General features: G+C 41.6%; 2 protein-coding genes across 2 annotated transcripts in view; one reads left to right on the top strand and one right to left on the bottom strand.

Annotated features, from left to right (window-relative positions):
• Window positions 1-10,037, top strand: part of PHYHIPL (phytanoyl-CoA 2-hydroxylase interacting protein like) — a 33,188-nt gene extending 23,151 nt beyond the window's left edge. Inside the window, exons 3-5 of the mRNA XM_088526352.1 lie at window positions 4,425-4,599; window positions 5,558-5,675; window positions 8,786-10,037. Coding sequence (XP_088382478.1) covers window positions 4,425-4,599; window positions 5,558-5,675; window positions 8,786-9,320 — 828 coding nt within the window. The 3' untranslated portion in view covers window positions 9,321-10,037. The remainder of the gene's footprint in view (window positions 1-4,424; window positions 4,600-5,557; window positions 5,676-8,785) is intronic.
• Window positions 10,038-11,545: 1,508 nt separating this feature from the next.
• The window catches only part of FAM13C (family with sequence similarity 13 member C), a 100,994-nt gene continuing 85,096 nt past the window's right edge, over window positions 11,546-27,443 (bottom strand). Inside the window, 10 exon segments of the mRNA XM_088526351.1 lie at window positions 11,546-11,708; window positions 12,470-12,571; window positions 14,091-14,290; window positions 15,125-15,221; window positions 17,250-17,331; window position 18,638; window positions 20,472-20,683; window positions 22,129-22,210; window positions 23,441-23,579; window positions 24,511-24,721. Coding sequence (XP_088382477.1) covers window positions 11,585-11,708; window positions 12,470-12,571; window positions 14,091-14,290; window positions 15,125-15,221; window positions 17,250-17,331; window position 18,638; window positions 20,472-20,683; window positions 22,129-22,210; window positions 23,441-23,579; window positions 24,511-24,721 — 1,250 coding nt within the window. The 3' untranslated portion in view covers window positions 11,546-11,584.

Genomic DNA, 27,443 nt, shown 5'->3' with positions numbered 1-27,443 from the left:
TGACTGAGGATTTTTTTTCTGATTTTTTTATTCAGAATATTCTGCACTTCTCTACCCAGTGCACATGTACGTACATATACACACACACACACACACACACACTGCTTTCAGTGAGAATTAAATGCTGCCTTTTTTTTTTTTCATTTAAAGTGGAAACCCATGCAATTTTATTGTAAAACCTGTTTTGATTTCTAACTCTTAATTTTGCTTAAACAATTTATGTCTTTTGTGCCTTGTTCAGTGACAGACTTGTGAGAGCAACACATGTCATTTCAACAGGGGAGTCACAAATCCTAATGCACTTCTAGGAAGGCTTCCAGCAATTTTAGTTCTGAACGTTCAACACTGTGACCCAAATTGTCATCTGGCCTCTTTCCTCTAGCCACTGGTGGAGGGACACATTGAATACATTGCAAAGTCTGTGGTTATCAAATTCAGCAAAATTTGCTTCAGTCTTGGAGACACAGAATAAGGGAGCGGACAAGATTGAACAGTACAATTATCTGCAAATTAAAAACAAAAAAAAGTCAAGGTCCCTATTCTGCCTCCATCATTCAAGTTGCTAATGATTTATAAACCAATGAAATAACTGCAAAAAAATTTCTTGGAATCTTTTTATTGCAAGTGTATTTTTCCCACATGTACTGTTAACAGCATATTTATAAATTTCCTTTGCCTTATGAGACTTTTTTGCTTTTAGTATGATTGGAAGTATTCATTAAGTGTAATGAAAATCACTTACCACTATTTGAAACAGAGAATTTTATATGTTTGGCCAATGTAGAATCATAGACTCCTCATTATGGTTGGAAAAGACCTTTGAGATTATTCAGTCCAACTGTAAGCCCCTTAACACCGTGCCTGCTAAACCCTCAGCACCCTAAACGCCTCATCTGCACATTTCTTGAACACTGCCAGGGATGGTGACTCCACTATTTCCCTGGGCAGTGTGTTCCAATGCTTGACAGCCCCTTCTGTGTAGAAATTTTTCATGATGTCTAACCTGAGCCTCCCCTGCTGCAACATGAGGCCATTTTCTCTTGTTCTATCGGTAGTTATTCTGCAGCAGAGATCAACCCCCCACCTCACTACACTCTCCTTTCAGGTACTTGTAGAGAATGATAAAGTCTCCCCTGAGCCTCCTCTTCTCCAGACTAAATAACCCCTGCTCCCTCCGCTGCTCCTCATAAGGTCTGTGCTCCAGCCCCTTCACCAGCTTCGTTATCCTTCTTTGGACATGCTCCAGCACCACCTCTATGTCTTCCCTGTAGTGAGGGAACCAAAAGTGAGCCCAGTATTCCAGGTGCGGCCTCACCGGCGCCCAGTACAGGGGAATGAGCACTTCCCTGGTCCTGCTGGCTACACTGTTCCTCGTACAAGGCAGGAGGCCCTTGGCCTTCTTGGCCACCTGGGCACGCTGCTGGCTCATGTGCAGCCAGCTGTCGACCCCCAGATCTTTTCTTGCCGCCCAGCTCTGCAGCCACCCTGCCCTGAGCCTGCAGCACTGCAGGGGGTTGTTGTGACTGAAGTGCAGGGCCCGGCGCTTGGCCTTATTGAATCTCATACAGTTGGTCTCAGCCCATCGATTCAGCCTGTCCAGATCCTTCTGTAGAGCCTTCCTCAAGCAGGTCAACTCTTCCTCCTAACTTGGTGTCATCTGCAAACTTGCTGAGGGTGCACTCGATCCCCCCTCATCGAGATCATCAATAAAGATTTTAAAGAGGACCTGCCCCAGCCCTGGGGGACACCACTCGTGACTGGTTGCCAGCTGGATTGATTTAACTCCATTCACCATTACTGTCTGGGCCCGGACATCCAGCCAGTTTTTCACCAAGCGAAGAGGCCACTGGCTAAGCCATGAGCTGCCAGCTTCTCCAGGAGAAGGCAGTGGGAAGCTGTGTCAAAGGCCTTACTGAAGTCAAAGTAGACCACGTCCACAGCCTTTCTCTCATCCACTAGGTGAGTCACTTGGTCGTGAGTTGCCTGACCCTTCTTCCCTAGGTGCTACACCTCCTTTTTTTTTCCCAGAGTCGCAGCAGCAGGTCCCTATTCAGACAGGCTGGTCTTCCTCCCCTCTGGCTCATCTTTCAGCACACGGGGACAGCCTGCTCCTGCGCCTTTACGGTTGCCTTCTCAAGAAAAATCCAGCCTTCCTGGACCTCTTTGCTCTTCAGGACTCTCTCCCAAGGGACTCTCCTAACCAATGCCCTAAATAGTCCAAAGTGTGCCCACCAGAAGGCCAGCATAGCTGCTTTGCTGATGCCCCTCCTGGCTTCACGGTGAATCAAAACTATCATTTCATGGTCACTCTGCCCAAGATGGCCTCCGACCATATCTCTCACCAGTCCTTCTCTGTTGGCAAAGAGCAGGTGCAGCGGGGCTTTTCCCCATGTAGCCTCACTTGGTGAGTTATCTTCCATGTAGTCCACAAAGTGCCTAGACCCTCTCCTCTCTGCCTTACTTTATTTTCAACAAATATCTGGTGGGTTGAACCCACAAGAACAAGTGCTGCTGAGCGTGAGACTTCTGCCAACTGCTGGCAGAATGCCTTGTCTGTCTCTTCCTCGTGGGTGGGTGGCCTATAGCAGACTCCCACCAGGATATCAGCCTTGTTGGCCATCTTCCTGATCCTGACCCATACGCACTTGGCTTTTCCATCACCTACTTGGAGCTCCGCACATTTGAAGGACTCCCTAACACACACTGCTACCCAACCGCCTTCCTTGCTTGTCCTTTCTGAAGAGCCTGTAGCCATCCATTGCAGCACTCCAGTCTTGACGGTGGTCCCAACACATTTCAGTGATGGTGGCTATGTCATAGTTTTCCTGACACACTCCGGGCTCAAGCTCCTCCTGTTTGTTGCCCATGCTACATGCAGTTCAGCTGGGCTCCTGAGCTCTCCCCTGACCCTGGCATACCGCCCCTGGGCTCATCCCTAGTAATTCTGGTTTTTGCCCCCCACCCCATACCTCGTGTAAAGCCCTCGCAATGAGCCCCTACCAACTCCTGGGTAAGGATTCTTCCCCTGGCCCCAACTCCCCCCCCCCCAAAAAAAAGCAGGTGAACCCCATCTTTTGCCAGGAAGACCCGTACTGTGAATACTGCCCATGATCCAGAAGCCCAAAATTCCACTACTGACACCAGGCTCATGTCCTTCTGTTAAGCGTGGGGCTTTTTCTGTTCCTCTCAGTGTCCTTCCCTGACACTGAGAGGATAGGCAGCCACCTGCACTCCTTCAGGCTTCTCTTTTCAACTTCATCTCCTCCATCTTGGAAAAACAATAGTGGGTGCTGGTCGTGGGGGCGGGGGGCATAAAGATTTGGGAGTCTTTATGTGATGAACACGTGTGTGGCCACATGTGTTCCACAGGCCACAGAGAAAGACCAGCCCCTCCCTGCAGGGCAGGGAGGCTCAGGTCTGCAAACTGGGACCTCTGTTTCCCTCAGAAGGGAGCTGCCCAGAACAACTACCCTTCTTTGCTGTTTAGTGCAAGTAGTGTTAAGGCATGGGCATGACTGCCTCACCCTAGCCACCCAGCCCCCTAAACCACTGCAGGATGTGCCGTCACCAATCATGTAGCTCTTTCTCACACTCTCTGATGCTCCTTAGCCTTTCTAGCTCCTTCTAGCACATTTTAGGTATTCTCTCTGCTCTGGTACCCACTTCTGCCCCCTTAACATAAAGAGACTGAGGCACTCTGGCTAGCCGGAGACCTGGACTGCTGTGTTCCCCACAGTCTTCCTGGTGCTTTCTGCCAAGTAGATGCCAGGACTTGGGCTGATTCTTTACTGAGGTGGTGATGACAGTGGGGAGAGCTCTCCTGCTGAGCCACAAGCAGACCTCCTGCCGGCATTCAAAATTTGCCTTATCCCTAATAGGGTAGAGACAAACCTTGTAGCGTTATTTGTACACCCTCTGCAGCTGAAGCTCAGCAGTAGACCTGGTGTAGGGAAAGGATATAGCTGGAAGAGCAAGGACTGCTTCCTCCCAGAGTCCAGTGGGAACTGAGTTGACCACCCAGCCCCTGTCTGATACTTAGGCTGTTGTGTAAGGACCGTTGTTTAAGAAAAAGCCCAGCACTGTCACATGGGCACAGAGACCTGATCCAGGTGAAGACCATTTTTTACCAGGAAGACTAATGAGTGGAACTGCAGCAGCTGCTGGCTCCATTCGCATTGCAGGATGCCTTTGCAGTAGAGTTCTTGGGAGGATGCTTTAAATATCATTAAATGTTCTTTTTTTTTCCTACATGTTTTATATACAGAGTGTGTGTGTATATATCCATAATATACAGAGTGTGTGTGTATATATCCATATACGTGTGTGCACACTCTCTCTCTCACTCACACAGGTGTAGTTCTGGTGGAGTAGTTTGGCTGTGCTGAGAACTTGTATTTTGCTTGTTTATTTTGTTGTCCCACTAGGATGTCCCCACTAAATTGGTGGCCAAAGCTGTTCCTTTGCCTATGACGGTCCGTGGGCACTGGTTCTTGAGCCCAAGAACAGAATACACAGTCGCAGTACAGACAGCATCAAAGCAAGTTGATGGCGATTATGTTGTTTCTGAGTGGAGTGAAATCATCGAATTTTGCACAGCAGGTAATATTGCTGAGAAAACATGCACCCTAGGCCTATGCAATTAATGATAGCGTTGCAGGAAGGGGTTAGATAGCTTAGTGGCATCAAGTAGCCTGTTGCAGTGTAATAGTCACACCTGGAAATGGGAAGATAAGCTTTAGGCTTTGTGTATTCCCAGGTTTGGTGCATTATGATGATAGGTGGGAGGCAGCTGCAGTGCTGCCTCTGTTACCAAAGAAGAGCTTTAGTTGATCCTCAGTGTGATGCCTGGTGCCACTGATTGTCTCAGTTGAGGAAGAAGGGTAGGGAACCCCACTGGAACAGGGCCATGCACACACCTCTTGCAGGCTGTAAGCACCAGTGGAGAAAGCAAAGCAGCAGATCCCTAATACATAACTTAGCGCGGACATTTACTGTGCTCCCTCCTCAGCATACTGCAAAACCTGAGCACCCCCATCATGAGGGCCAATACATGTCTTTGTACATCTGCCTGGAGGTGACCATCGCCAACTGCCAGTGTGCCTGCCTGCGTGAGCTGGTGGTGTTGGCTGACTTGCAGCCTGAGCTTGGGCCTAAACAAGCTTGGCTAATTATGTGACTCTTTCTCTGCTCACAAACCAGTAGGGTGTAACAAGTAATTTCCTAAATGGCCTTAGCCCGAGAGGGCAGTTCTTGGCTCCCCAGAGTCCCAACTACAACGACCCTCACCTCTGAGACAGGATGGCAGCGCTGCAAGTAGCTAAGGGTTGGCCGAGTATTGGTGGGGAGATGATTAAAGTATGTGCCTGACATGTGTTTATGGTGCTGGGCTGGATAGTAGCAGTATAGCCATGTTGTCGGTCATAGTGTTAGGAATGTTATCGAAGCTCTGTTCACTATTTTAAGTAAGTTTGTGGGTGTAGCTTTTAGAGAGCACTGTATTTGGGTTTTTTTTTTTTTTTTTTTCTCCTTATGCTAGCAGATTGTCTTTTCTTCCCAGATTATTCAAAAGTTCACCTAACACAGCTCTTGGAAAAAGCTGAAGTGATTGCAGGCCGTATGCTTAAACTGTCTGTTTTTTACCGGAATCAGCACAAAGAATACTTTGATTATATGAGGTAAGAAAGTAAACATATGCAAAGTTGTTTGTGGGAGTAATGAGGCAGCTGTGCTAAAGCTGGAGCAGAATGGCTGTGCTACATCTTTAGTTTAGAAAAAGAGAAAAATTAAAAGGTGACTCATTTCTTCCAATTTGTATAGCTCAACGTTTTGATTAGCAAATTAAAAAAAAATGTGTTTTGGAGTTGAAACTGAAGGACTTGCAGGGTCTCCAGCCTGATTTAAGTGTGTGTGTGTGTGTGTGTTGGGGAAAGAAAGGTGGGGCTGGGTGAATGTTTTGATAGTCTCATAACATTGTACTTGAGTTGGAAGGAATAACGGGGTTAGCTGGAGAGTAGTTTCCCTTCCTGCTGAAGCGCCAGTGCGCGTTGTGCGCACACCAGTAGCACAGGGAGAGCTTTGCACTGCACGCGGCAGAGCTCGCACGCTGACGGAGCTGGAGCAGCCCCCGCGCAGCAGCACCTTACGCCGGTAGGAGACCAGGGATCAGAGGTAAGCAGCAGGGCACCAGCCCTTTAAACACTGCTGTCAGAAGGGTGGCACCACTGACCATGATCTTTCAGGGCATTAAACCAACCTCCTTCAATATGTACTGCAAGAGCTGGGCTTACTGCTCTGCTATATAATTGCAATTAATATTTACATGGTTGTTATACTGGGACCAGTAGCAAGCTAGAAAAGAGGCGTAAAACTGATAACAGAGAAGTAATAGTGCCGTGTTTGGTTTCCAAGAGAAGAGACCACAGCTCTTGGCGATGTTGCAGATTTGCAATTATGTGCATTTGTTTTTCAGTTCCAAGACAGTCCTGTAGCCTCAGAGCATGAGGTTTGCTTGCCAGCTCCCTTCTTTAAGAGTGAATTGTTACACATTACACAGTGCTGCAAAGCTCAGAGAAGGCAAAGGATGAGTTGATATTGCTGCAAACCTAATAAAGCGCTTCTGTTTTCTTGGCGGACGTAGCACAGGAGGCACATGTCTAGTGTTACTGTGTTTTAGCCACATAATCATAGTGCACCTGCATTTGTGTTCACAGAGCTTTGAAAATTGCTACAGAGGTGCATTTATAGACATGGCGATTGACTTTGTTCTGCCAGATGTGACAGATTAATTGCTCCTTTATGTTTTTTCATGGTTTGCTGCAAGTATCACTTGAGTTTGTTTTTCATTCTGTTAATGTGTTAAAGAGACAAAAAGCTGCATTTTTTTTTTAAACAGATCATCAAGCTAGAATATCCATAACTGTTTAATAGTAGGCTTTTCTCATCAGAAGCATGCTAGTATGGTCACAAATGCTAGTCTTTCCACAGTGTGATTTAGTGAATGTTTAAAAAAAAAAAAAAAAAAGTGCTTCTTGGAGGAAAAGAATCCTTGGCATATGGCCTATGTGGTGCCATAACTAGTAAACAAGCTTGAGGATGCTAACAGAGCAGCTCTAGCAGCATAGCCAAACAAGCAACTGTCACTGTGCTACAGCAGCAACCCTAAGCATGGTGCTCTTACTGTGGCTGTATGAATGACACACTCCTCATTTTGCTGCTTATCTCCATGGAAGTGCCATAAAACATCTTAGCTCCCTGAGGAGGACTGACCTATAATTAGCCTAATTGGCCGCTGGATGTCAGTATCTTGCCACAGATATAAAACCGCAAGCCCAGATTTTCAGGTTGAGGAAGTGGTTACTCAAGTCGATTTGTGTTTTTTCTCCCTAGTATTTGCTTCAGGCATAACATACCCACTGTTTATAACAAAAACAACAACAAAGTGTCTTGCAAAACCAGAGCTTGAGACATTAACCATGTAGCATATGAGTTCCCCCCCCCCCCCAAACTTTTGAACTCTATCTTGGAGTCCTATTAAAATATTCTGCTGAGGAGATTAGAAATCTAGTATTGACTATGCATACAGTAAATTTGCTGGCATCAATGGCAACTTGCATTAACTGCCCCTTTAACAGACTCAAGTGTTTTGCAATAACTTTTCTCAGATAGCATGGTTTTACCTGTAGCTCTTGCAAGCCAGTGCACATGAGAGAGAGAAAAATCTCTCTTGCCTCATGTAACACCTCACAAAAAAAAAAAAAAAAAAAAAGGCCCACCTAGATACCTAAGATTCTTCGGAAACGTGCTGTTTTTAGCCTGTCAGTGTACCTACAACCTGTTACAAGTTTGCCTAATAAATCTAGACCTTTGCAGGACTCACAAAAAGCACTGTTTTAATTTCTGAAATCACATGGTGCAGCATAGCCAAAACTGTCACGGGTGTAGCACACAAATTCTGGGGAACTTCCTGCTGTCCATAAAAACTCAGGTGCTAAAGAAAATTAAATGGAGTGTTTTGGCTTGGTCTTCCAAATTTAGCAGGCTAATGGTGTTGATTTCAATTTGGGTTTAAATATTCCCTTGTAATGCTGAACGTTTGCTTTCACTGGAACCCACCTGAGCTCAGCTTGCAAAGATACAACACTGGTCTTGTATATTTTTTCCCCTTAGAACTAGTTACTGCAGAAGCTGGACACCAACCAAATTACCTAATATTCTGGGCTCAGCAGTAGACAAATTAGACCTTAGATTATGATTTTGGGGAAAAAATTATAGCAGGCAGTACATTCCTTCCTACAAGCGCTCTGAAAAACATCATTCAGAAATAACTGTCGCTGGCTATTTTCTATATGAAATGCATACTAAAAATATGCATCAGCAAACAGGATGTTCAGCACTGAGATTTGTTTGTAATTTTCAACATGTGATTAAGCTAAAATGTGTTTATTGTTAGAAATGTAGTGGAAAGCTACACAAATCAGCTAATTAAAGATATTGGTGGATTGGGGGCTTTTTTGTTTGTGCTATTCTTTGCCTTCACATCATTCCCATACAGCTCACAGCTGGCAGAGGAGCCAGACTGGAAAAGCAATCTTTTTCCTGTAATAGGAGATGTTCCAGCTCTTTCCCAGGCTGGGTGCATTTGATTTTCTTACACCTAAGATCACAGTTTTCATTTTAACTTTTTTTTGTGTGTGTCCCTTCAGTGCTGTTACCAAACAGCCTGAGCTCCTAACTTATTCTTTTTAACTGTGTTACAAAATAAACAATACCAGTCATTCATTTGTAGAGAGCACCATGGAAATGCCATGCAGCCCTCTGTTAAGGATAACAGTGGCAGCCATGGCTCTCCTATCAGTGGGAAGCTGGAAGGCATCTTCTTTAGCTGCAACACTGAGTTTAACACTGGGAAGCCACCACAAGATTCACCATATGGAAGATACAGGTTTGAGATTGCAGCTGAAAAACTCTTCAACCCAAATACTAACTTGTACTTTGGAGACTTCTACTGCATGTACACAGCCTACCACTACGTCATTCTCGTCATCGCCCCGCTTGGATCGCCGGGAGACGAATTCTGCAAGCAGCGCCTTCCTCAGCTAAATATAAAAGATAATAAATTTCTGACCTGCAATGAAGAAGACGGTGTAATGGTCTACCATCACGCCCAAGATGTTATTTTGGAAGTAATCTACACTGATCCCCTGGATCTCTCTCTTGGCACAGTTGCAGAAATCACCGGTCACCAACTAATGAGCTTGTCTACTGCAAATGCAAAGAAAGATCCTAGCTGCAAGACCTGCAATATCAGTGTTGGACGCTAAAGCCTCCCTCATTACTTAGGAGTCTTCAGACCTCCGCTGTCCATTTCCATTGTCAGCCGTTCTCCTCAGAAGCATGCACATGCCGCTGTCACCAAAAGCAAACATGAGTTCAAACTCCTCAGTAGCGTTTTTAGTATTTCTTCTCTCCCTCCTTCCCTTCTGTTCCCCCAATGCTTTAAATGATTAGAAGTCCTGGATTTCTTTCTGGCAACCATTTATACCTAGATGCTGCAAAAAATGTTTTCTGTTTCTTGCCAAACATAACAAAAATCCTATATAAACTGCTTTAGCAAAATAAAAATAATGGCTTATAAACGGTGTTTAAATATGCATTCATTTTAACTACTGAACAAATACTGGGATAACTCCAAACAGCATGAAAGGTTGTAATTGCAGCATGATTTAAATCTCAAAGCCTAGAAATGTCAGCACTTCCAACGTGTTGTTTGACAGTGTTATTTATGTTATTTATATTAGCTAACTGAAAACAGAAACTGTGTCTCGACATAATAAATATAATAGAAAAATATTTTATTTGTACTGTTGTATAAAATATTATACAATCATATAGAATATATAGATTACATTTTAATATCAATTGTATACATGTCATGAAAGCATTTTCCCTTATCAAAGATGTAGTTTGTAAACTTCAAATAGCTCTGTATCTGTTCCTGTTGCTCTAGATGACTTTAATTAAAACAGATTTACGAAGGAGACCATTCTGATTCATAAAAGCTAAGTTATAAATTATTAAGTCAGTACACTGAAACAACAAATCTCAGAGAAATAAAATATTCTTTTTCTAGTGGTCATACTTTTTCTCCAAATTACTTGAAAATGTGTATTTTTTCCAAAACATGCTGAATCAAGACATACAATATAAATACAAACTTGATTCATTTGTAATAGGCTTTATAAAACGAAAATTTTCATATCAATATAGAAAACAGATTGTTTACACTATGTAATCAATACAAAATGACAGTTAAAGCAAAAGACTAAACATGACTCGACTTACTCCATGTCTGGGCTAGGTATTTCCCAGAATCCCTGCTTCTGATTTCCGATACAGAAATGCCAACAGTCCTTCTGTTTATAGATTGCTTTTCACACAAATACTGTAGCACAAACAGTGTGGGGGGGGGAAACCTCCATAATATTACAAAGTGTAGTGCTCTGAAGTTTAAGAAAGATGCATAATTTCAATGGAAAAATATCTTTTTTATAATCATATTTTTTGTAAACAAGAAGTCTAGCGTTCCTCACCAAATAACTATGACACTCAATTATATACCGTGTACTTTATCTATCCAAAATATCTTAGCGTAATGCAATAATCTAGTCTCATTTTAATATAGCTATGTGGCAATTATTTGTAACACAGGAAATACTTCAACATTTAACAAAGTGCATGCTTCTAAACGAGCTTTGGTACTTAGAAAAGCAAATGTTATAGCATCAGGCAAAATAAAGTGCAACATTTAATATAGAAATAAGAATGAGCATGTAGTTGATCTATTTACTGAATTTTAAGTATCGTAAGCCAGGTCCTGTAAACCTTAGCAAACAGGACAGCATCCAGTACCTTTATTTACCTCCTCCTGATAAACTGTATGTGTTTTGTTTTGCCACACACTTTTTCTCATTTCTAAAGAACAGTATCTCAATCCGGCAGTCATCTTGTGTTTTTGCACAGGCAGCATCACTTTGCACAAAGAATTGAATCCAAACCCAGGCACTGGCTCTGTGTGTGCACCTTCCTTTGCAGCTACTGGAATTGAGTGGCACCTCTATCCTAGCAGAGGGTTTGTTCGTTTACGCTAGTGTTGCTTTTAAACTAGCAAATCAGCACACTGAAAACTGACAGTAGTTGTAAATTTACTGTTGATCCTTGCAGGAAATGTGTGGCACATTACTCTGTATTAAGATATAGTAAAAACCAGGAGAGCGCTTCCTCACACTTTTTAAAAGTAAGAGCAGGGCAGAGGGTGCAACACTGCAGTGTCCTTTTAATTTCTAACATTTTCACCGTGCACTTCAAGGCTTTTTCAGAAGGAAAATAAATAGACTGTAGTCCACTCACCCGTGCTTAATATTCTTGCATATTGCTGTCCTCTCTCATCCCAGCAAGTGCAATTGGTAAAGTGCATCAGCATCTCAGTGTGTCAAATAATTGTGCAGCAGACCAAGACCTGTTAAATTACTTCCCTCTTTTTTTCCCCCCTCTCCCTAGAGAACAAGCCCACGCCATTGCACTCATTTCAAATCGTTTTGCAGATGTCATGCTTACTGATGAGAACCTCCAAGAGCCTGATTTTGGCTTTTGTGTGCTTGTATTCAGAGTATTCCTCTGCCATGGGTACCCGATCTTCTTTTTGTGGACTCCTATGAAAAGCAGATAAAAGGGCCATCACTTTTAAGATGAAGATGAGAAACAGTCTTAGAATTATTTGGGCAGCAATTAATGAGTTTTACATTGGATTTGTTTTTAAACTGTAAATGACTACGGATAATCTGACAGGAGCAAAACTCTACACAGATACGGACAGAATAAAAACATTGATTTTTTTTTTTCATAAACCAGGTAATTTTCTTCCTTGGCAGCTATTTAGATGTAACTAGTTCATTATAAAATATGGCGAGAAGCTATTGCACAGTGATTTTAAAACTGTTGCCAGTATATAGCACATGCCCATACCCTTTGCAAGTTTCAGCAGATGAGCTTGCTAAATAAAGGGAGGAGGATAAAGGAGGAGTCAAAAAAATAGCCAGTGCTTATGAGTGAAAGAGCCAGTGGCTTCTGCGTATGTATTTAGCCTAATAAGATGGCTCAGCTGTCAGGAGTCGTCCCTGCAGGCTGATGGTTTCAGAAGTTTGGGACAGACTCCCTACAGCTCAGGAAAGGTCTGGTCTGGCAGCCTGGATGGTTTGTCCCCATTACAGGCATGTTCTGACAGCTCCTCAGGGATACCACATCCTCCAGGATGTGGAGGAACTAAGCAGGCAGATGGGCACCTGCACAGGGACCTTCCAGTCCCTGGCTGCAGCGTCTGTGGCCATCTCACACATGAGAAAACCGGCTCTAGTGCAATGAACACGTCGCTGCACAGGCGAGCGAAGGGGCACGTGGCGGTTTGGCTGGTTACCTTCCCGTCTGTTTGTAGAATTGCTCCTCAAACTCTCTCAGAGCTTTGCGAAGCCTTTTCTTATCTGCTCTTGTTTCTCTGAGATGTTCAAGTAGAACAGGCCTGCAAGAGAGACATAGGCATTAAGTCCCCTTAAGTCCCCGTGCCTAGAAGTGGTGCAAGAGCTGTGGATCTGTGATACAAGCTGCTCTGGGCCACGGCTCGCACAGCACACAGTGTCCCGGCAAAGTCCATCACAGCCCTCCGCATATGACTATAATGGGCTGTTCCACCACATGCGATAAACCGTTGTGCTCCTTCTCATTTATTAGTATTTTTCCCCCCTTCTAATATAGTGAAGGCAGAGAATCGATAAAAAAAAAAACGTGAGGAAAAGCTTTCAGGACTGGGTCATGTTAGTGGTCTCCATTCCAGCTGGAGTTAATGGAATTGACCAGAGTCAGGCTCACATAGGAGGCATTTTGCATCTCTGTAACTGAATTAATATAGTCAGTGCAGTATCAATATTGAAGTCCAGCTCCTAAGTATTACCAGGATTCAGTGGAAATTATTGGTGCCAGAATCAACTTTTCTGCACCTTAGCTGATATTTTAAGCAGTAAGAGAATAGCTAGCTGGTTCATATTAACACAGAAATGTCTCCACACAATTTGCAAGCCCAGGATAGCACATATATTTGAATTACATGGGAAAAAAAAAAAAAACACATTTTAATCTTCTCTCAGTTTTGGTAAAGCCTTGTCAATTTATGCCTGTATAAGACACCACTGAAAACACAAGGAAAATACAACATCCCATAAAGTTTGAGAACATAACTGTTCCTAAGATCTATCTTTTTAAACAACTTTCAGGCTGAGCAATATCAGCCCGTGTGCACTTAGCAACTTCTCTCGTGCTGAAACAAAATTTCTTTGAATTCTTGAATATTCTTGAATACAAATCAAAAGGAGCTGGTTTTTGGTTTTTCATGGAGAGCTGCTGACCACCGTGTGGGGGTGGTTCTTGCATTCTCTGGGCATCCAGACATTAGTAGTCTTATGAAGGGAGACACTGGTTTTACACACATTGAAAAGGCTCCCGTGTGACCATGTAATGCTTGATCCTTCAGACACAGCTGTAACTGCTAGTGGGAAAGCTGTTGTCTCTGGAAATGGTTTTGCCAGAACCAAGGTACCTCACATAATGAATCACAGCATATTTAGGAGCAGACCATGCTGCCTGCCTGAACTATTGAATGATGTGCGTCGTCTTGTGGTGGATTTGTAAGAATTAATTAGATACCCAACTTTATCGAAGCATTAACAGGTAAGTCAGCATATCTTTTCTACTATGCCATTATATATTATCTACATTTCTGTATATGTTGCTATTTCTCTTACCTGTTTATATTCCTTCATCTTTATGGATTTGGCACAGGCTTATTTGAAGGAATATCTAAAACCACAGGAATGCCGACCAAGGAACAAGCATTCTTTGCCTCTTCTCTCTCATAAGAAATCATTGGCCTATTTGTTTGGTTTAGAATACCTTAATGCAGTAAGCATGGATCATGCTTAAATAACAAAATTCTACATAAAATACTTCAAAACATTAATTAAAAAAAAAAAAAAGACAAAACTCACATTGTTGCCTCATGTAAATTGGACATAGACAAGGCTGTTTTTCTGAAAACTTTTTTTTCATCCAGAGGTGAAACATATGCAGGCTCACTCTCCTCCTGGGAGTAACACAGGTGCTCATCAACAGGCAGGCAGGATATGGGACTGGATGATAATTCATGGCTGCTCTGAGAATGGTCTTCATCTGAGTCTTCCTCCTCCTGCTTGTAAAACATAAAGCATTACCAAATTAGTTGTTTACCTTACAACGCTAGTAGTTAATTAGAATCTTGCCTATTGGATGTATAGCCAAATCTATACATCCTCGAGAGAAAGGTTGGGCTTTTGAACAACGACTTACACAGAACATACCATGGGCCAAAGTTCCTATTAATTAGAACAATGGAAGTGCAGTTAGATTTTGAAATGAAGTGTGCACGTTTGTGTGTTCATGTGTTCGTGTGTACAAAGATTTAGATAGGAATTTCAAAAGATATCTAAAGCTCCACTGAAATCCAACAAGACGAAAGAGCAAACCTTTTAAAATCTACTTAGCCTCAATTGCTCTGTACTAGCCTCTGTGATTAATATTTTTTGACAGAAACACAATAATTAACTTAAAACCTGACAGATTCCACTACCTCTACACACATTCATTGAGACTGGTGCTATTACATGATATATTAATCAAACATACTGCAAATGATCTCTGTCCTACATGATTAATAGAAGCATTTTCAACAAACATATAGAAGCTAGATACAGAGACAGCAGAGCATTTTATGAGAAGGGAGAGATTTCATTTGGTGTTGGATATGTTAGTCATAATAGAAAAACCCATGTCAGCCTTTGATCCCTTGCCCAACCACTTGAACAGATTGCCACAAAAACTTCTGCATTACATTGTCACCTCCAGCCTGCTTGGGAGTTCATACAGAGCATTTGCTCAGTTTGAAACCTCTTTGCCCTCTTCTAAACCCATGAACAGATTCTTTATTGCCACCAAATACAAACCAGACAGCATATAGGACAATAGATAGGCATTCCTCCCAACGTACAATTGTTGTGATCAAAGATGGTGTTGCAAGAAGTTTCTTGATGATTCTGTATCTGTCATACAGAGGCTTCATAAGATTCTTTTCTTGTTTAGTTACCTAAAAAAGATAACATAATGAAGTACGCTCCTCTTGATCAGAAAAAAAAAACAAGATCTTTTCTCATTTGCTGCTATAAAGCTGAGAAGATTGTGGCCTTGTGTGCTTTGTCTCTGTAAGAATTTCAAGGCAACCGTAGCATGATCCACAGAAACAATCATGTATTTCTGAACTGGAAAATGCAGAGCTGTTTTCTAATGGAAAATACACAAAGTGGAGTCTCCGCTTCTTGAGTCATTTCCTCCAGGCAGTGGGTAACCTATCTACAATAGCGAACTATTCACTTCTCATTCTGAAGATGCTAAGAGTGTTTTAGGTCCAGCGGGCACTTCCCCTGGGCACTGCAGTGGTATCCGCACGGCGCAGCAGAAGAGACAGTGAAGGGGCAATAGGCAGCACTGCCGAGGGCTCCGCGCCGGAGCTGCCCGCGGGCCCCATGGCGCCTGCCACCAGGGCCAGCCCCAGCCCTTGGCCGCTCCCTTATGCACTTGAGCACTGGAGGATTGAGTTTTAAGAATACTAGTTTAGATCAAGTAGTAAGAACCTGCATTTTCAAACACTTTTACAAATAGTAAATAAAAGGATACAAGGTTATGAACATATAAAAAAATTATATAAGTATATAAAATATATAGGCATGTAAGTACACATAAATGAATATAGTGTGTGTGTATATATACATATGTGCATATATAAGTACTGTGAACCTTATGAAAACTAGTTGTGCAGTAGACCAACTTGCTGTATTGAGGAAAAACATATCAAATTCTACAGGAAAAACAAAAGAATAACCTGTTTCTTAATGATTAAATGTCACTACAGGATCATTTGTAAACTAATCCACTACCAGTCTGTGTTTCTTGGCTTGTTTCTGCCCCTGTCCCCAGCAGGGACAGTCCCTGCCTTTGGGAACGCAGTGGCTCCGCTGCACGAGCGCCCTGCACACGCTCAGGTGACTGAACGCAGGGCCGCTGTGGAGAGCCCCGGCGCTGCCCAGGAACAGAGGAGGAGCTGGAATGATCATGTGCAACGACACTTGTTAAATGGGAAGGCAGGGCATTACAGCTGCCTCTGCTGCAGTGAAAAACAGCCCCTGTGAGCCCCACGCCACAAAAGCATGCCCTGTCTCCTTTCCTTCTTTGAATCAGCGGGTCTCTTTTATATAGTGCTCCTTTTCTCTTTTGTTCTGGTATTTTCTAAGAAATACCCTTCCAATATATTCTCCCTGCCCCTCATCTATCACTCCAGGTCCACAGAGGATAGACAAAAATCATTTTATCCAAGATGCAGAGAGATCAGATTCAGATTGTGATGATCTTTAAGAACCAGGAAATTCTTGTACCCACACACTCATGCTGCTCCCCTCTTCCTCTGCCTCAGGAATTACAGGGCAGAAACAGAGAGTCATAAGGATACAGACATGCAGAGAAGTCAGAGTCCTCAGTTTTCAAATCATGGTATCATCATTGGTGGCAATTTTTCATTTTGTACATACATGCTTACTACTAATGAACTCCCCTTAGTCTTGGGTCCTTGAAAGGAGTTTAATTAACAGTCCTTAAGTGCTGATACGAAATAAAGGAAAACTTAGATAAGTCATTTCATTTTGTATTTCAAATCTCGGGTTGTGCCCTGTAAACCTCTATGCAGAGTGCAGAGCTGTTGAATATTTTAACCTTTTGGATGTTGTAGAATGAAGTTATAAGAAACCAAAAGCTTCAATAGGTATGAAACCAGGCTACTGTAGATATATAGTCCTTAGACCTTTATCATCAAACCTTGCAGCTCTGCACTCTGCATAGAGAGTGATAAGGGTCCAATAGAAACTTGTCTTTGTACTTTATTTTTTAAAATATAATCCAAATTCATGAGTATCAAGCAATAACATTAATATGTGAAGACTATTTTGAACTAGCCAACATGTTAATCATACAAAATCCATCTAAATATATTTAATATATGATGTCAAATCTAATTTTAGAGAAATTATGTAATTTAAATTTATCTATCTTTCCATGATATACTTATAGGTCGTCCATGAATACTCTCAAAATATAGTAGATATTTCTGAAGATTGATTTTTTCCAAAGTCATTTGCTTTTTTCCCATATCTTATTTAAAAAAGTTATTTGTAAGATTGTGAGTCAGGATTTCATGACAGGAGTACAGAGAGGTGTCTGTTTAATAATCTGTTCTCCACAAATAAATATTAATACTGAAATTCTGTTTCTGCCCACGTGGAGGTCAATGGGGCTTGGCATTGACACTAAAATGCTTTTCTCATTCCCTCTCAATGAGAAATCTATTCATAGCAGTTGTATGTTATTAACATATTTGACAGATCAACTGGTAGATCATCGCATTCCCCATTGTGTAATCATTAAATATGATTTTGTTGTTGCAAATGAAAAGAACAATCTTTCTGGACACAATACTCAAAAACTTGCAGAAATTCAGACACAGCAGAGCACAGCTTTTTCATTGTTCATCCAAAAAGAAAGAGATTTCTCTTGGCCAGCGACGGCCATCGTATCAATCACCTCTCTCTACAATCAAAGGGGAGCCCTGCTATTAACTTCGCCAGGAGCAGAACCCTTTTTGTTGGCTGCCTACGCACAAAAGCATCACAAAAACGCTAATAACATTGTCCTAAATGTTTGCATGAGTTAATTGCTCCAAAAATCCATGCTCCATGTCATTTACGTTAAGAGAGGAGCTGCTATCTAGAATTTAGGCATGCTACAAAACAGTTAGCTGCTCTATCTGCTGCTAGCTCTGCTATTAAAACAAGAATAATTATTTCAAAACTATTAAGTCTGAAGCAACTGAGTGGCTAGCAGTAAACAGAGAGTGATCATTAATATTGATTTTAAACATGAGAAACAATCTCAAGAGGGCTAAACACTTGGGCCTGTTTTATTAGCTCTTTTCATTAGCAATCTCAAGGCAGGCTTGTATTCAGCTGGGCTCAACGCTGCTGACAATTTCCAAATCAGAGGTGGCAGCTGGAAACACAAGCCACAGAAGTGACTAGGACATCTTAGGACTGTAGGCTGCACATAACAACACAAAATTCAATGCTAATTAAATAAAAACACTGCTTCGTAGCCAAGGAAAGGATGGACTAAAATGGGTCAATAACTGGAGGACAGATAACTGAAAGCAACCACAAAAAGCCTCGGGAGACAAGCTGCAAAACTTCAAGCTAAACATACGACAAATGTTTGCTGTGTATAACAAAAAAAGGGAATGCACATAAATCTAAAGTAGTAGTTTGGTATTCATAACTTGGGACAAGGACACACACAGTATCACACACTGTTGTCTTCATCACAGGGCAATTCACTCAATGGTTAGACCTGCCCGTTAGCTGCTGGCTTTACGTGTCGGAAACCAGGGCCTTGGAAAGGGCCTCACCCTGCACACGTGTTGGGGACCTCTGCTCCCCCTCATGTGACCAAGGCACCCATAACATCCCCAGCCACTAAACATTCAGAGTAGTTTAAATAGCAGGAGGGCTTTTTAAAAAGAGATAGAAGCCATGCTGTGTTTATTTGTCTTTTAGTTCCCCATCTTCTCCATTCACATTCCCAAGGTTTTGTGCTGCATCCTTGCAGCTAAACAGCACTATCTGAGGTGACTCAAATGAGTCACCAGCTCCCATAGACCTACAAGGTGCTAATGACACTGAGAGCAATAAGTGGGTGTCCATTGCGGGGTTGCTGAATCATTCACAAGCCAATTCCAATTTTCTCTGGATTTTTCTCATTGAATAACTGCACTCGTAAGCTTTTGGGAGGGAGGGGCATTTTGTTCTGAAAACCATACTCTGCTATTTCATACTTGGGGTGTTGGTCCTCTTCAGACACAGATTCTGATACATTAAGGATTTTAGACCCCTTCCATTTATCCTCCCCAATCCACTTTTTTTTTTTTTTTAGTGTGACTGTTGAATATCTGATGAACAAAATGGCCCTTAAATGCCTACTAAAAATGTAAAAATGAGAGTTCTGTGATGTATGACCCATATTGCTGGTTCCTAACAACCATTCTACTGTTTTCCAAACCCAGTTTCACAAGTCACTCGGAGCCTGCGCTCTGCACCTTTCTTAATGACAATTAATCCCTCATTTGTGCAACCATGGGGTCTTAGGGCTTTGCACAGCTCAGGTTCAGGCCCCTCATATCTGCTTCCAAAATAACTACAGCTTGAAGAAAGATTTAGTTACCATTTAGTTGATTATCAATCTAGCTCAAATTCAGGCATAGGATTTAAAAGTTATATACAAAATGAAATGGTCCAGTTCAGAATTACCATCCGCACCAAGGATATGTATAGCTGAAATGAAAAGCCTTGGATCTTTGTTCTAACCAGCAGACTCCTTGATTCATTCCCTGTTGGGGTTGTAACCTTCACTCTCCTCCAGAAGTCCAGACTCGCAATTAAAAATCAATCATTTTAATGTTAAACACCTTAAGGGCCTACTAAAATATATCATCTTGAAATAGACCAATTTGCCTTCCTACTCTTCCTTTCCAAGCCTCTGTTCCACTGCAGATTCAGTTTTACCAAGCAGATTAGGTACATAGTACAGAACAACAGCTTTAGACAGATCCCAAAATGTGTCAGCAATATATGTTAGTCTGGAAATCAAAATAAATTGCCCAGACAAACAAGCACGTTTCATGGGACATGAAACCCCCCCCTTTATGTAGAAAAGTAATTGCAAATGTGGAGCAGGAGCAGCATCAGTGCAATAAATGCGCAGGATCAGAAGGACAGAACAGCCAGGTGGTTGTGCCCTCCATGTTACCTTATCAGAGGACTTCAGTTTCATCTAGCAAGAGAAGGCCTCTGTTGTCAAAATAGCTTTGCAATTTTTAGCCACACTGACTCAAAATAGGACAGTTTTGCTCTGTCACCATCTTTGCTAGGCTGGAGTACGTACTTTGCATGCACTTTGTCTCAATTAGGAGGCTTCAGCAGCTCCTTGCAAATACGCATCTCTGAGCAAAACGCGCTCAGCACTGTTTGAAAACATCTCCTTTTTTTCTGTGCAGCTCCTCACAAAAACAGCACTTCAGAAACCTTCACGGGAGTGTGTGAGAGCGAGCGCCCGGCAGCGCGGTGCCAGGAGGTGCACGGCGTGCACAGCCCCACACACGCGCTGGGACGGCTGCGCTCCGAGCACTTGCTGCCTTGGAGCCTAAAGAACGGAACACGAGAGGCACCCTCGCCAGCTGGCCATACCTTCAGGGTCTCGGGAAGGTTGAAGTGCTGTCTTCTCTCCTGTAATCGTCTCAGCACACTGTCCATGGTTTCTTCTACTGAGGGAGCCGGCTCCGTGCTCGCTGCCTCCTGTGTCCCAGTCTCTTTAGAGAGCCCAGTGCTTTCACAACGGTTGTTTCTTTGAGGTGCTGTAGATGTGCAGTTTTGCTCTTCTGACATTCTGAGTTTCAACTCTGAAAGATAAATTGATGGCAAGAAAACGTGAGAAATATCTGAAAAAAAAAAAAAGGTTCCTCTGGCAGTCTAGAAAAAAGCATGCACACTTCTTGCATGGAATTACCACTTCTTGCATGGAATTACCACCACACCACAGCTGCTTAGGAAGGTGAGCATCCAGCACCAGCAGTGACAGGCCCTGCTGGCTGCCACCCCTGGGCCCAGCTCTGCTCTTCCCTAGCACAAGCTGCACCATAACCCCCTTCCCACGGGCCACTTTGCCACCTCGGCCAGGCTCCCTCTGCATGGAGCTGGCTCTGACATGGAGAACCAGCCTCTCGCTTTAAACAATTCCCCTGGCAGAGCAGCACCTGCACAACCCTGCATAAGACACAGGAGTCCCCATGTGCCCCCGTGTGTCCCAGCTTCCCAGTCAGCAGCTCACCTGGGCTCTGGGTATGAAGGTGAATTTGATTTATGAAAACTAAATCAACTGGATTACCAGAGTTATGCTGAAGGTGGAGTTACAATTTTCAGAACATTACATTACATATGTAGCTGGGCCATGTCCTCTCATTTGCCCTTCCTGGATTTATAACACAAGGTTCATGGGAAAAAAAAATAGTAATGATGCAGCCTAGTATTTAAAGGAGGGTTTTCTAAAAGAAATTCACTGAAAGATGAGTTTCTAATTCCTTTATTCACCCTAATCACATCCCCTATCTCTACATTCTTAACTATATCTAAAGAGAGATAAAGCATAATACTGTGATTTAACTAGTAGAAAGGATCTACTTACAAGAAAAAAAAAAAAACAGATAATTTATATAAATAGCCCTAAAAAAATCAATCTGCCCCGGCTACATGCTCCCCCGGGGCAAACATGTGATATGCCCACAGATGTTAATGGAACTGTGTGCAAGCAAGGCAAGGGCAAAATTTGACCCTCAAGACCAAATCGAATATGAAGGAAAATCCATTTTTATGATAAATTTTTAAAAGTCTTTAGAGTTCCATAACTCTAAAAAGGTGCTAAAAACCCTTTTGTTACTACATTTGCACTATATCGCAAGGAAGCCTTTAATTTGTAGTTAAGTATCTTATAGCTATTCTACTGACCGTGGAGCAGCATACAGACACTTCGAAGAATAACACTGAAAGTTACTCTGTGTGAGTGTTAATATTTATAAGGGGAAGAAGATGTGTGTTTTCCCTTGTCCTTATTACAAGAGTTGCACTGCCTTATTTCAGTCCCCACTGCTGGGAATCAAGTCATAGCATTTCATGTCTCTGCTGTCATTAAAAAGATAACACTGTGCACTTGTAAAAACAAAGCAGAGAACCAAGAATGGAAAACAAACTCTAAAATATTCCAAGTACATTTATACTGATTTCAAGTATCTATACCTACATTATGGATGTTCCCACGGAGCAATAAAATGACACACATGCTACTAGGTACCTTTGAGCTGCTTGCGACCTTTAGCCAGATCATTCATCCATTTCAAGACTTCGGGATTGGAGGTCTTGTCACCATGTGAAGGCTGAACGTGAAGAAAAAGGAATTGATGATCACACTATTTTCTTGTACACACCAGACTGAGAGACTTAAGTTCATTCAAGGGTAGGCAGACTTTACTACACACTTAACTCTACAGGATCGGGCTTTTAATTCCTTCAAGGGGGAGCAAGAAGCCGTAAGACAGTCCCCTCATTAAAGCAGCATATGTATTTTAAATACGTAACAGAGCAAAGGCAGCACAGTCACAGTGAATGAAGAGACACTCTTCTTGCCCTGGTAATTACAAAAATAGATGAGACCAGTAGACACCTATTTAAAGAGCAGCTACGCAATTGCTACGTGGTGCTACCAAAGAGCATTTAGTGTTTCCACCCCAGATCCTTTGTCTCATTCATGAGAATTTTAATTCAAATAGAAGAACTCAAATATTAGAAATGACAAGACTATTTTGCAAAATTGAACCTCTGAAACAATTTGTTTTCTGGTCACAGGATGATGATTAAGTATGAAATTTTGTTCCTAAGAGTGTATCATGACCATAGGGCAGTACAAGTCACAGAAGCGTGGTCAGGTTTGCAATCACTGATGAGATTACAAGGTAATATGCAATTTGCTCCATTTTCATTTTAGTGTATTCATATCACAAATTCCCTGTTGCATATTACACACATCCTTAGCATTGTCAACATTTTGATACTTTTATACTGCACAATTCACTCTACATAGACCACCTTGATTATGAGCACCTATATCTTGCACCAGGTGCACAGAGCACACAGTTGGTCTCAGATATGAGGACCTTGCCCCAGTAACACCTCAAAACCCTCATTTCTGTTTTGAAAGCCCAGCTTCAGTGGAGCCCTATGGCCTGGAGCTTTATGGGACTCCATCTGAACAAAAGAACTTGCACAGCAGAACAAACATTCCAAGCAAATGACTTTGTCTGCAAAGTAAACAAGCAGCTTTTCATAGTTTGAATCATTTTGGTTCACAAACTCGTTAGCTGCGTTTAACTGATAAAAACATCTGACACATCTAGAAGATGGAGATGATTATGATCCCAAGAAGATGCAAATTAGAGCCTCAGAACTATTAAACACACTAAAAGCTGATAAAACATATTCTGTCATTGATAGTTTTCCTATATCATTTTATTCCCTTTCCTATGATTTTGCAGAAGTTTAAATACATTCAGGTTCTTGCCATGATGCTGTAGTATTTCCCCTTATATTTTCAATGTATATTATCTTACCAGATATTTTCTTTCTTGTTCAAACTTTTCTTCATACTTCCTAATTTTTCTCTTGAGGCTCTGAAGATGCTTGGTAAGTTGTGCTACTGTCTGTGGTTCTTTGCAATCTTCACAGTTACATCTAGAAGTACTTCTTGGCCTGCAAAAGCCAAAAGCGTAACATCTTTACCGAAGGACTGGCTGTACAAATCCGTGTCTGTTTTTCAGGCACACTTGCATTTTCTCCGCACTTCAGAATTTGCAGCTGTGTTCTTAAAAGGTTTGAGAGCGCTGATTTTTTTTTAAAGTAACCATAAAGTAACTGCTTTCCCTGGAAGGTGCCTTTAGGTTCTACCTGTTATGGGTTGGTTGCCTGGTTTATTTCTTTGTTTTCCTTCCTTCCTTTCTTAGTTTTTTAATTAATTATAGAAGCTCTGAAAAGCTTTCAGTAGTTTAATTGCATGGGTCACAGGCTAATCTGGTATTTGCATTTAACAGTAGTATCCAACTTCACTAATCTCCCATTTCCTGGACCCTAATAATGTTTTTGTAGAGTATGCACCAGATAATTTTTTATCATTGGTAATAAACATTACCGTTTTGAAGACCGTTTAGTTACAAATCAATAGGTCTGATTATTATTTGCATTCCATGGATTGAGATATGCATATAAGCTTTTAAGAAAGTGTGGTTCCTGACTGAAGCCCACACTTTGGTTTTTAGGTGATCACATATATGAACTGTTCCTATGTTTTGTGGTGCTTTTATATCTATGAATAACTCAAGCGATAATTTCATTACAACTGAACATTTTAATATCAGACCTCTAACACCCCTCTCTATCTTATATTCACTCATCAGTGTAACTACTAACCATTAAAACTGTCATTAATAACTATAATTAAACCTCAAACTGTGTGGTTTTTGAAAAATGCTAGGTGTAATGGCAAATTAATCGTGTCAAAATATGTTATAATATGAAAGTTTCTTATTTATAACATAATAGTACCTGTAAAACATAAAGAGTCAAAGGTCCTAGATTGTACACAAATAATTTAGAAGTATGTAAGAATTAAAATATATTTTCTTACATCATGAAAGGCTGAGCACTTGGTGGAGAAGGGGCAGACTCTGTGTCTAGATTAAACCTCTGGCTTTGGCTAAAAATAGAGCAGCGTGGTGACAGAAGGGGATTGTCTCCATCAGTGATATGATACAGTAGTCGACTGGTCGCTATGGAGCGATGCTCTTGAGGGCTGCTGTCCGGGTCGTTCTGCCAGTCTCTGGGGGCTGGTACAGGCTCTACAATAAACAGACAAACCTACATGGATGGAAGGTCAGTCACAGGACACTCAACTACAGAGATAAAAACAAATCTCTGCATACAAAAGTACTCAAAGCAAGTATAGCAAGCTGTTTAGCAAGGTATTACATGCAGGTTGAACATAATACTGAGGGTCAGAAAAGAGAAAAGTTAATGGCTTAACATTGAGTATCTTCAATTCCATGGTAGAAAGTAAGTGGGTGGTTGGGTGTTTTTGTAAACTATGAAGTATTATTTAAATATGGAGGGTTTCCTAGAACAGAAGCATAGTTAGGTTTGCATAGATTTATTTGGTTTTGAAAGCCACATTCCCAAAACAGAAGATGAATATAGAAAACAAGTTTCATTCCCTGACTTAGCATTTGATCCTTTGATCAGGAAAAAGGTAGAACAAAGGTGTAGTATGTCCTGAGGCTGAGAATCTCCAGTGTTGTTTGCAGTATCCTGCAGAATGCGTTCAAGTTTTGAAGCAACACATTGAAAGGTATAAAGAACACAGGTTTAAAAATATATGACATTCAAAGTCTTTATTCAAGGTAGTGTGCTGTCTCAAAGTCTGCTGATTATGGTACTATGTCAGTATTGTCTCTAAAAATAAATGGAAACCTAGTCACAACTCCTACAGTCCATTAAAAAACAGAATTTGTTTTAAAGAGATGGTCAAGCTAGAAGTCAGGATGATTTTTTCTGTTCTAAAAACTTAAGAGGTGGTGAATCCCATCACTCTAATTCCATTCATGAGTAACACGGAAAATAACGGCACACCACTAAGCCTGTCCCCTGAGCATACGAAGGGTTCATCCTGCCCTCGCCGTGCCTGGGTCCTCTAACAGGAAGAATCTTCAGCCACCCTCTGGGAGTGAAACCAGTCAGGATGACTTATTTTCATCATCAGACAGTTGTGCTTTAAAGCAGATTGCGGTTTTAGGAAGAAATCCCACACTATCATAGAAAGCTTTTCTCAACAAACAGAAAATGTATGTTTAAGGGAAGAATGCTCTCTCAGATTCCTACACATCTGTTTTCATAGTATCTTAACTTTTCCATCAGCTACGTTAATTTTTTTCCCCTCTAAAACCACGTGTCCATGCAGACTATGCAGACTACGAATTCATATCAATTATTCTGTATTTCCAGGCAGTATAAAGGTCATTTCCTGTCAATATTATGTTTGTTGTATATCATCCAGTCTAATATCTTTCACAGATTTGTTTTTACTGGAGAGAAGTCTAAAACTGCCCAGCAAAACTACTATACATGGTTTAGTCTCAAAAGGGGAGGCAGATCTAGAAAAGCTCTTTTGCAGTCACTTTTCCTTTTCACCTTTCTATATGGGATATGGTATTCCATGATAAGTGGGTATCTCCCTGAAGATTGTAATGGAACTTTTTGCTGTATTTTATTTAACTTCTGCACAATTCACATTGAAGCTAGCAGTTCTTGTTGGTAGCTTGAAACAGTGAGAACAAACATCTGTAAATAGGATGCTTCATCGAAAGCAACTATCGACTTCAAAAATAATAATTATGATGGTCTGAAATGTTGTCTTATCACATACTACCCACCTGTTTTTGCTCTGCAGACAACAAAAATCCATTGTAGATTGCCAGATAGGTTAGTCTAAGACATCCATTATCTAACACATGGCTTTTGTATCTCTGAATAGTTCATTCACATTGATACTTCCATCAATTTTAATTACATTAGTGTTTTCACAGTCAGACAAGGTACTGGATTATTAATTCTGACCTAGCATCTTTCCTCTAAATAATTTCTATTTTGTAGGTCAAAATCTCTTCTCTGAGATACTAGACCAATTCCCAAACTTCTAAACTGTATATGAGATTGAAATCCTCACAGGGAGACACAGGAAGGCAACTGGGAGAAATGAGGCCTCCAGGAAGGGTCCCAGCCCTAACACAGGTGCATTCATTACTAGGTATTGTCCAGAAGCAGCCAGCAAATCATTCAGTGTGTCTAACTCAGAGTCTTTTATGTGACATTTCATGATGACGAAGTTATAACGAGCCCCACTTCTAATCACCGCTCAGGGCCACCATCCCAGCTCCGGCCCTGCGCAGATCCTAATCGAGACACTAGGCATTAGCCTGGGAGCAGCCCAACACCTGCCTGTGTGTGTGTGTCCGATACCACTTCAGCTTCAACTTTCACCAAAACCAGGAGCCCTCCCTTAGCCAAACCCCTAGTCTGCACCTGCTCCAGCTAAGCACCAACGAGAGCTCATCAAAGGCTCTTGTAAAGCCAGGATGTGCGGTCCTGCAGCAGGCAGTTTGCTTCATGATGGGGATGCTGAACATATATCCAAACCGGTACAGGTCTGTATTCCTGCGTGTGATACTCTTCAGTTTAAGAAAACAACAACACTTCTAGTCTGTTGTATATGAAGAAAAATATGTTCACCTCCCATCTCATGCTACATCTGTGAATGCCAGTAGTAAGATTTTTAACTGAAAACACTTTTAAAATATTTTGTAGATAAAAGTTCAGTTGGCCCACAGCTTGAGACATGTATTTGATGTGAACTCATACTTGAAAACTATAAATATTATTTATGTCCTTTACTTTTTTTCCCCTTAAGAATACCTATCTTAATATCTTCCTTGCAGTTCTTAATGGTCTCATTTTACAAATATAAATACTTCTTTCATGAGGTAATATCCAGATTCATTCCACAAAGGC

This window comes from Tinamus guttatus, unplaced genomic scaffold (genome assembly GCF_059628265.1).
Source record: "Tinamus guttatus ecotype Peru unplaced genomic scaffold, ASM5962826v1 Tinamus_guttatus_pri_ptg000246l, whole genome shotgun sequence".
In the NCBI taxonomy this organism is placed as follows: domain Eukaryota; kingdom Metazoa; phylum Chordata; class Aves; order Tinamiformes; family Tinamidae; genus Tinamus; species Tinamus guttatus.
The sequence above is the reverse complement of the archived record's forward strand: the minus strand, read 5'-3'. Positions and strand labels throughout refer to the sequence as shown.